The sequence below is a fragment of the Scardinius erythrophthalmus genome (assembly GCF_964197995.2).
Source record: "Scardinius erythrophthalmus genome assembly, chromosome: 2".
In the NCBI taxonomy this organism is placed as follows: domain Eukaryota; kingdom Metazoa; phylum Chordata; class Actinopteri; order Cypriniformes; family Leuciscidae; genus Scardinius; species Scardinius erythrophthalmus.
The window spans coordinates 24,895,119-24,906,219 of NC_138222.1; the positions used below are offsets into that span (position 1 = coordinate 24,895,119).

General features: G+C 37.7%; 1 protein-coding gene across 2 annotated transcripts in view; it reads right to left on the reverse strand.

The window, feature by feature from the left end:
- The window catches only part of lrch4 (leucine-rich repeats and calponin homology (CH) domain containing 4), a 52,646-nt gene that overhangs the window by 16,343 nt on the left and 25,202 nt on the right, over positions 1 to 11,101 (reverse strand). For both annotated transcript variants that reach the window (XM_081359288.1, XM_081359287.1), the window contains exons 2-7: positions 6,278 to 6,422; positions 4,768 to 4,897; positions 1,777 to 1,882; positions 876 to 1,122; positions 690 to 783; positions 452 to 560 (exon numbers count right to left, since the gene is read on the reverse strand). In XM_081359288.1, coding sequence (XP_081215414.1) covers positions 452 to 560; positions 690 to 783; positions 876 to 1,122; positions 1,777 to 1,882; positions 4,768 to 4,897; positions 6,278 to 6,422 — 831 coding nt within the window. The remainder of the gene's footprint in view (positions 1 to 451; positions 561 to 689; positions 784 to 875; positions 1,123 to 1,776; positions 1,883 to 4,767; positions 4,898 to 6,277; positions 6,423 to 11,101) is intronic.

Consider the following 11,101-nt stretch of genomic DNA (forward strand, 5'->3'; position numbering starts at 1 on the left):
ATCTAGGTATAGACCTTATTCAGAGCAGCGTCATGACAGGTATAAAAGCGAGGCTGTGAGGGATAGATTTACCATGTTTTCAATGGCATCCATTGTAAAAAGCTGTATAAAGCTCCTAGATCACTTATAATTTTCCACAGCTCATGCCGTCTAGAGTTTTTTGTCTACTAAAAATTATTGGAAAAATATTTTTGCACTGTTTCGTCAGCAGAACAGTCCAAAAACACATTAAACAATAGTACAACTCTCTAAAGAGATGTATGGCTATCCCTCACAGCTTCGCTTTCATTCCTATTAAAAATCAAAGATGGCGCTGGAATCCTGGATCTTTAAATACAAAACTGTATTGGGGGGGGGGGGGGGGGGCACTTATTTTGTCAAATTTTTTGGTAGTTTTTATTTTAGGTCCCCTGGTTGGGAACTACTGATCTTAAGATTCCATTAACCTTACCTTTGGGTGTCTCTAGCGACGTATCTCTCTCCTCTTCCTCTTGAAAATTTGTGTGTTCGCGGGAAACGTCAGTCAATCGCAATGACCGTTCCGAGAAATCGTCAGCAGACTAGAGTGAAACAACACAGACGCACATACACAGCCGCTTGCATCATCCAATAAAATTACTCTCAATAAGCCTTTAGCAACCAGTGTCCAAATGGTGCATTAGTGCTTAAATTCGCAGCTCTCTTTATACCTCATTTCCTGACCATCTTTTGCTGCCGCTGTCCACGCTGTTAAAGCCAGAATCCAGGCCGCCATACTGACCGGGGAACAGGTCCTGATCCAGACTGCAGAGACCACACACATTAGCATTTTCTCTGAAACAGGCGATTAAAGCTTTTCAGCACCCTAAGACCTCTCGTCCTTGACGATCTCTCACCAGCTGTTGAAGGCGGTGGGCCGAAGAGCTTTCTCAAACTGATCCTGAGTCCTTTTGCAGGCCTCCATGTTCAGATATTTAAAGATGTGGAACTTTCCTTTGGAGCAGATCTGGGCAGGGGGCATCTGGAGGGGGTTGTTGTCAAGGATGATGCTTTGGAGGTGCCGCAGATGACGGTAGCACACGGGCACGTTGGATATGCGGTTGCACGACACATCCAAACGGACGAGAGGCAACTCTGACAACTCTGAGAGAAGAGTCAACTAGATGAGTCAATCTAATATATATATATATATATATATATATATATATATATATATATATATATATATATATATACAGTGGATGCAAAACATATTTGGACACTTAGTGCATGAATGACACAAATCTACGAACAAATATACATCACAACTCAAAACTAACATCACTCTTCTGAGGAATTTTTGGAGTAAAGCAATGTTTAGTGGTTGTATGAAGTCAGTTCTGCTCAAGTTCACACAGGTGTCCTATCACAGGTGGAGTTCATCACACTTGCTATGAAAATGTTTCCTGATGTTTGACAACCAGAACGTGTCACAATACTCTAAAATAAACGTTATCTTTCTTTAAAACAAATGCCACTTTTGGTTGATCATTTATCAAATTCAATGACATTCGCATACTTTCAGAGTGGTTTAAATGTCCAAATATTTTTGTGTCCATTGTAACAGAGATGTAAGCTTGTTATAAAAGCTTTCTCCTCTGACATCCACATAACACACTAGTTCCTTGTGTTTTGGAATTTCAAACATCTTGATTTCTGTAATCTTACAAGGTAATACACTATTGCTTTATGCAATATTTCCAAACGTTAACTGAAGTAATGGTTATAGAAACGTGTTTATAAGTTTGGGATACTGACCTTCTGGTAAAGTTGCAAGCTGGTTTCTTCTCAGATTTAAATCCCTTAAACATTCTAACTGGCCGAGCTCAACAGGAAGTGACTGTAGCTCATTACAGCTCACATCCTGGTGGAGAAACACAGTGAGAGGAAGAGACAGAGAGAAAGAAATGAAGAAACGGAGGAAATTATAAACTAGATGGACTAAAGATTGTGTGTACATTGCAGTTTAATAATTGGTGGGGCAATACGGTTAAGTAAGCAATTAATACTTCATCAAAGATCCACTAAATTGTTAAAAAGTGTTTCAAAAGTTTCTATTCAGAGAATTCAAGGAATCCGGGGAAAAAAATGTATCATGATTTACACAAAAATATTAAGCAGCACAGTTGTTTTCAACACTGATTATAATAATAAAGGTTCTTAAACAGCAGATCAGCATATTAGAATGATTTCTGAAGGATCATGTGACTCTATAGATTGGAGCAATAATGCTGAAAATGCAGCCGTGTCATCACAGCAATAAATTACATTTTAAAATGTATTCAAATAGAAAACAGTTCTTTTAAAAATGTTGATTTTGATAAATAGTGATAATATTTCGCAATATTACTGTATTTTTGATCAAATAAATTAATGGGAAACACTGCTAGTGCTAATCTTCACACCACAGACAACTGCCACATATGTAGAGACTAGGGCTGGGACGGTACACCTAGGCTATCTCCTGATTCAATACTATCACAATACTTTGGTACCGATACAACATGTATTGTCATTTTTAAGAATTGCGATCCTACAAGTATAGCAATTTGATATTGCTATGTATTCTGATTTGTTTGCTTTTTTTAACTCTAGAGCATGGGGAAAAGTTAAATGATACACGTGTACATGAATGTGCAGGTCGTATATCCGTAGATGTCCATCCATCCGCCATTTTTCACTTTTTTTGTGTCCACTAGTAAGAGCTCAATCATCAAATCATTTAAAATGGAAATAAGTAGCGGTGTTTATTGCAGCCCTGAGAGGACTAGAGACACTCGATTTTTATACTCTGTTTTTCAGAGTACTTACATTTTAATTATGTATTGGTATATAAAGACAGTTTAAACAAATTTTGGAAAGTTTTTTTAGAAAAATCCTGCCTACCCTGCCTTTAAAGTTACAAAAGTTATTCAATCAAGACAAGTACAATAAAAAATGTCTTTGTCCTTTGTTGTTTGATTAACATAAAAACAAAGACAGCAGCAGGTTTATTAGGCTGCTGTCACTTTAAGAGCTACACGGATCCAATATACTGATACACAATGCGTTTTATTTCTCAACTGTTTATGTTCACTTAAGATATAACAGCCTATGTTTACCAGGATGCTCGCTGAGACTGGAATTTTTATTACTTAATTTTGCGTGAATATGTTCGTTCAAGCGCAAGACGATGTGAAAGAGAGCTTTAAACGCTGTCTAATACGCGGCTTTCTGGGCGCGAGCTTAGGATGTGTGCGCATACAAAACTTCTTACACTATTGAATTGAGCTCTCTGTCATGTCTTCTTGCGCTTTAGTATTTTAATTGGCAAGACTTAAAAACATGTGCAAATGATAAACTTTCGTGATGCAGCACTGGCCTGATCACATCAACTGTCCCGAGCGACGTTTACGCTGGCCCTGGGCCATCGGGCAGTCCTTATTGTCGAGCCCTGCCCTAAAAGAGCTACCTTTCCTCTTCCTCATCATATATAAGCAAGGACTAAATTAAAGCAATTTAATATAAATTAATTTCAATTACGGAATAACATTTTTTTTACTTAAAAATCCTTAAAGGGATAGTTCACTTTGAAATAAAATTTTGGTATGTTTTAGCTTACCTCAAGGGCATCCAAGATGTAGGTGTCTTTTTTTCCGCAGTAGTTTCCATTTTGATATTTTTAGGTCAAACCGTTCTTGTCTGTCAGTCATATAATGCAGGTCTATGGTCACTGTCTCAAAGAGCATGCACAGAGTCCAAATTAAAACAATTCCCCATCGTCCAAATTAAACAATTCCCCATCGTAAGTACACATTGATGGCCCAAGACACGAAATGAGCGGTTTGTGTGAGAAAACGAACAGTATTTATATAGTTTTTACCTCTTGTAACACAGCCACGTCCAAGTGATCTGAGGGCGCGGGCGCATCCTGGTGTGTGACGTGTGCGCAGACTGGTGCATAGATATATACACTAGATGTCGCCTTGTCTACGGCAGTTCATTGGAACGAATGTCTTTAAGGCGACATCTAGTGTATATATATCTATACTGCGCCCTCAGATCAGATCACTTGGACGTGGCTGTGTATAAGAGGTAAAAACGATATAAATACTGTTCGTTTTCTCACACAAACCGCTCATTTCGTGTCTTAGGCCATCAATGTGTACTTACGATGGGGAATTGTTTAATTTGGACGATGGGGAATTGTTTTAATTTGGACTCTGTGCTTGTGTTTTGAGACAGTGACCATAGACCTGCATCAAATGACTGAGAGACAAGAACGGTTTGACCTAAAAATATCAAAATTGAAACTACTGCGTAAAAAAAGACACCTACATCTTGGATGCACTTGAGGTAAGCTAAAACATACCAACATTTTATTTCAAAGTGAACTATCCCTTTAAAAAAAATCACGATAGTTAGGTGAATCGATTTTTCCCCCAGCCCTAAGACTGCCAATAACAACTGGATTTGTGTGATTGCTTTTGTCAAGGTTTAACTATACTAGTAAATGACACATTTTGGAAAATATCCTAACAAAAATAGTAAAACACGTTGGAAACCCACTCATGAGAACATGTTCCTCACTATTTGAAAGGCTCACAAATCATGTTTTGTTTCAGATCAACTGATATCAACCAGTTTGTGTAAAAAACAGTGTCCATGAGATGCCTTCACTAATATCATTTTACAAAACGTGAGCCTGTGTGTGTGTGTGTGTGTGTGTGTGTGTGTGTGTGTGTGTGTGTGTGTGTGTGTTCTACTTACCAGTTGTCGCAGGTGTGTGAGTGTGTGTATAGAGGCCGGCAGGACTGATAACTTGTTGTTGCTGACGACGAGCACGCGCAGGAGAGGGAGCTGACATACTGAGGGCGGTAGACTGGACAGCTGGTTACGACTGCACCACACAGACAAACACAGAGAGAGAGAGAATTAAATGAATGCAATCTAACACCAGTACAAAACACTCACTGACAGACTTACTGTATACACAATCCTTACAATATCTTTAGCCACAAAGAGGCTGAAATTTCACTCTGGGAGACGTGACGTTTACCAAGGCTGCATTATTTATTATAAAAAAATACAGTAAAAACAGTAATATTGTGAAATATTATTGCAATTTAAAATAACTGCTTTCTATTTCAATATGTTTAAAATGTAATATATGTGTGATGGCAAAGCTGTATTTTCAGCATCATTACTCCAGTCTTCAATGTCAATTGATCCTTCAGAAATCATTCTAATATATTGGTTTGGTTCTCGAGAAACATACCGGTATCTTATTATCAACAGTTGTGCTGCTAAATATTTTTGTGGTAACTGTGATACATTTTTAAAGTTTTTAATGTAATTTATAAGTTCAAAAAAAAGCATTTATTTCAAATATAAATCTTTTGTAACATTCTAAACGTCTTTACTGTCACTTTTGATCAAATGAATGCATCCTTGCTGATTAAAAGTATTAGGCTAAACTCTTTGCAAGATAAAAGAATCTCACTAACCCCAACATTTTGAGCAGTGCATTACTTGGCTTATACTGAGATGAGTGCCTGAAGTATTTTGCCCTGGTTCAGGTAAGCTGCACACTGGAGATGGTGTAGTGGTGTAGTTACACCTGACACTGAGCCTGTGGGCCTGTCCAAAATACCAACATTTGCGGTCTATGCACTTGACCACTTGTTTTATTAAATTTGGCCCAAGTGTTAAAATAGGCGTGAAGACTGCAAGTGTGTGTAGAACATTTGATTACTTGACACACTTCTAGTGTTGCAAAAATGCAAGTGTTTACAGAGCTTTAGTTTGATTTTCAGTACTTTGCATTTTAAAATAAACTTCTAAATATCTGTTCAGTAGTCCCTATGTAACAGAAGACACTTTAAAAATTGTGGTGCTTCTAATTAAGAGATAAAAAGCAGTTGCAATTGTACAAAATACACATAGCCCATAGCCTATCTTTGCACCAATAAAATGTGCAACACTTTGTTTTACTACCAAATTATATGTAGCCTAATATTTAATTAATTTAACTTACAGTGGAATAATAATTTCGGGGCACGCAAGTTCCTGGGTATTATTCATGATGGGATACGCTTAGCCTAGAATACCGCTCCGAAGCGGTATAAGTTCAAGGCACTGCGCTTTGGCATTTTTAAGACATGGTACAGTCTTGCACACTTACTTCCTGTCGAGTGCATGCACTCTCAAGTGGCCAAGACCGCAAGTGTGGGTATTTGGACAGGCCCTGTATCAGGAGTGGGTGTGTGTGTGTGTGTACCTGAGGTTGAGGTAGGTGAGGGCTTGCAGCTGACACAGGTTGGGCGTGAGGGATCGCACACAGTTGTGGTACAGGCTGAGCGTCTCCAGGGAGACAAACTGGCACACCTCCTCTGGAACCTCACAGAGCCGGTTCTTTGAAAGGTCTGAGATAGAGAAACACCAGTCACAGTTAGTACAGAATAAATGAATGACCAACCACAAACACCTTAGCATGATAACAACGAAGAGGACAGCCAGAGAGGACATTATATATTACCAATAAAATAATATATATATATATTAAATTAAATAAAAAAAAATACAATTATATAAAAAAATAAAATTAAATAAAAATTAAATAATAAAATAATTACATTTAATATTTTAATTAAATTATATAATAAAAATAATTTGAATTAAACATTTAATCAAATTAAATTAAATAATTAATATATTAATATATATTATTATAATTTTTTGATGTATTGTGCCATTATTTTTATGATAATTTAGCACGTCCCCCCTAAATAGTTCATTACCAAAATCTGTAGACATGGAGAGTTTTTTTTTTATCCTTTTAAATATTTAAAAATAATTCTCAATATTCTCAAAGATGATTCTAGTTACTATATTACAATAAACTTAAGATTCTACTTCAGTGTATACTTAAATTAAAATCAGCAAAAATCCATGACCATAAATACTTTTAACAAAATAACATATTACTTCTTCCATGTTACAGTAATGAGAATGAGTGTTTATTTGCATTGTGGTAGTGAGATTTGTCATGAAATTAATGAAAACAATGGTCCTAAAACAAAGCAAATATATACATTTCATTAATTTCGTATTTATTTATTTTAATCTTGCATTGAAATATAACCCAGACAAGTACTCGACAGGTTTTGTGAGTCCAAACCAATAGGGGAAAAACTACAGTAGAGGAGATCTTGCCGATTATGGAACTTCCTTTGTGTTTACTCTCTGTTTGAGTCGCAATCAATGGCAATGGTCAGACTATAGATGCATCCTAAGCAACAGACAAGCATCTTTTGTCTAGATACAGCAAGTGCATTCAAACACTTTGTTTATGCATCCATGGGACAGGAGCCAGGGACAGGAAACGCGTAAACAGTCATGATGTTTCCCAAAGTGAACAAAGACTTTTTTTATGGGAATTCAAATTTTGTCCAAGTTTTTGACAGCAATTGAGGATGTGAGCGTTTGGTCTGAAAATAGCTCAAACTATTCCAATTCCCTTCAATATTTTCATTCCAGACAGAAGTTGCTCTCGCCAGATAAACGTGAAACACACACTCCCTCAGTGGCGCTGGTCGTAGGGTCAGGATGTATTTCTGGAGAGGGGAGGATTTTAATTACAGGGCCAAGGAAGCTCAGAACAGGGTGTGTGAATGTGAGTGTATGTTGTCCATATCACTAGAGAGACAAACCAGACAGAACAAAAAAAACAAAACACAGAGTTTAAGGCTAAATGAACGTTAGGGTGCAGTTTTCACCTTACATTAGCGTACAGTGTAATTTCAGGCCTTTCAGATTCAAGTCTCCTTAAAGTCCTCCTCGTGATCTTAAACGAAGCCAAAGTTACTTTCACACTAAGAACAATAGCGTGTGGAAGTGTGTGTGTGAGTGTGTGCGTTTTTTTTCTCTTCTTCCCTGCACTGTCCAATTGTCCAATCTGCTCTCCTTCTCCAGATCTTTTGTTCAGCTGTTTTATTTGGCAAGGAAGCATTTCCCGCCTCTCCGTTCCCAGTGGGAAGAACTAAAGATTCCCAGGGGCAGCCCACATTTCCCACAATCCCCTGCACTGCTTTGTACTCGCACCAGCCTAACATGGTAGAGCATAGGAGAAATACCATTGTGCCCACATCATGGAGAAAGATGATAATGTATGAGTCTGAATGTGAAACTTTGATCAATAACACTTCCATAATCACTCTATGAGGTGATTATGGTAATAGCTCTCATTAATAATAATTAAGCATTTAGTTAAATATTTAAATGGTGTATGAAAGTTCATAAGGATTGTCAGGTTTATTTAAACTTGTGTGCACAATTTTTAATTAAAAAAAAAAACTAGATTAGATTATAATGTGTAATAATAAGTGGGGGGAAAATATTTGTAAAAACCAATGGCAATTTCATCTAGTGGCACAGAAATCACACACTTCATCTTTAAAGATCATTTTGATTTGAGTAGCAATGCTTTTATTTCTGTTGTAGCCATGTTTACTTTGTGTTCCTAGAAATAGTTGCCTAGACGTATCACATTCTCCACAGGGGCTCACAAACACCTCCTGCGTGAGGTCTCCAGCTGTGCCCAGCCTTAATGACACGTTCAAATCATTATTATGGAATGACAGAAGTCCCTAGCTAATAAGCAGAAGTGCATTTCAATTATGTCCTGAAGGTCTCACTCTAAATATCTCCTCTCTCTCTCTCAGTGTGTGTGTGTGTGAGAGACTTCTTAAGAGTAGCAGTTGGTCTACTGACCCCCTCCTCTCTCTGAGGAATCTATGCGTTCTTCTGCCTGCTAGCGTCTCTTTGGTGTAACTGAAGCTGCCTTTGCATCTGGTGTGTGTGAGAGAGTGTTAATCAACACACACACACACACACACACACTCCTTTAGCCCTAGAAGGAGATTACACCGATTAGCCTGCGGGATAACAAAAGACTCCCTTACAGTTCATTTTAGACACACATTTACACAAACGCAACACAAACAAGACCTAATTATACTGTGAGCTCCATGTAAGTTCTATATAACATTTGACAGCCAAATGACTACTTCTACCACAGTTGAGGTGAGTTTGAAGGTCTCTGTGAAGGTGCCATGCTAAGATTTTTCCTCTTCGTTCGTACCTGCTGCCAGGAGCTAGTCATCCCTGGGATTAACTGAAACATGACGCTGTGTTTGTTTCAACACTGACTAGACCTAATGCGTCAGGCACTGACTCACTTTTATCCGAACAAAACATGCATTTATGCTGCATTTACATTTATTATTAAAGGAGTGGTTGAATATGATTTGACTTTTCTAACTTTAGTTAGTGAGTAATGTTGCTGATTGAGCATAAACAACATCTGCAAAGTTACGACGCTCAAAGTTCAAAGCAAAGGGATTTTTTCTTTTAAAGAAATTGCTTTTTAAGGACTACAACAAATGGCTGGTAGGGACTAGGCTACACAACATTCCTCCTGGGTTAGTGACATCACCAACCCTAAAATTTACATAAACCCCGCCCCTGGAACACGATTTATAGATTATCAAGACAGAATATGCTAACCAATGACTAGAAAATAACTACATACGCTACATAAATTCATCAACTAGCCTAACCAATCAGAAGTGTTATCTACATGTTGTCACTTCTTCTTGAGTCTCTCCATCTTTCTGACTTCGGTTTGAACATAAAAGGCTAAAGGTTTTTGAAATCTCCAGTGCATGTCTGTGTGAGGTAAAAGGACACAAGCTGTTGTAGCTCCGCCCTTGGTGCCGGGAGCAGCAGCTCATTTGTATTTAAAGGAACAGACACAAAAACGGTGCGTTTTTGCTCACCCTCAATAAAAATATCTGTGGGGTATTTTGAGCTAAAACTTCACATACACACTCTGGGGACATCAGAGACTTATTTTACATCTTGTGAAAAGGGCATTATACCACCCCTTTGATGTCTGTCCTGTCATTTCAGCACCATTTCCCAAACAGGTTTCCAGAACACTCCCACTCTATTCCATTGTTCGGACAAACAAGTGGTCCCATACCAAACTCACAAAATTAAATTAGTATCATATGTCAAATATTTTAAAATCGCTACAGTGTTTACACACAGTGGAAGGTCAACCTACTCTTAAGATGCATTCACATTTATCATTGTTAGGAATGCCAGGAATTTCAATAGGAAATAGGCAATTGTGAATTTCGCATAAGATTTTACTTCTTTTCCATACAAAAAAAGTGATTGGTTACTGTCAAACTCCAAAATAGAACCCTAATGTCCCAAATGGCACCCTAAGCCCTCACATTTTTCCTCAGAGTCCACACTTTCGTGACGTAATGCCGCTTTGACTGTTGGAGTCTTTCGTGGAGCTCACTTCAGTGCGGCTCTGTAAAAATGCCTAGGGCACATATTAGCCTGAAATCTGAAATGACAAAAGGCCTGAAATCTAAAATGGCACCCTTAAAATTAAAGAATAAAAATATGAAAGTATAAATACACAGTACAGTAAACACACATACAGATAATGAACATATTTACAGTATTATGGATAATATGAATAAATAGAAGTGAATTTAAGGTATTGCACTTAGCAGTGGCTTTGGGAGGTATACGGTTGCTTTATGCGAGTTTAAAATCTTCCCCTCCACTGTAGCAATACAAACTTTAAATTCACACTTCAAACACATCATAACAGACAGATGACATCAAAAATCTGTTTTCAGAGTTTTCCCATGTCTGCAACAATGTTTTGAATTGACCACAAGGACCAAATCATTTGAGATATGGAGATGGGATATACTTTTAATAAATTTAGACTTAAATGTAAGTCTTTTCCTCACCTTAAAGCTACACTGTGTAGGATTTTCTCCCATCTAGCGGTGAAATCGTATATGACTACAAACTGAATATTACTCTCTAGCCCCTCCCATTCTGGAGGCGTTTTAACTCCTACGGTGGCCGTATTTCAAATCTGCCGGCAGTCGTGAGTAATCTCCCCCTCGCATTCGTCACGGCGCCACTGAGGGTAAAAACGCGAAAGGCGAAGCTTGAATTTCCAGGTATGTCCCTCTTTGTCTAATGTATTTTCAAGATGGATGCACAA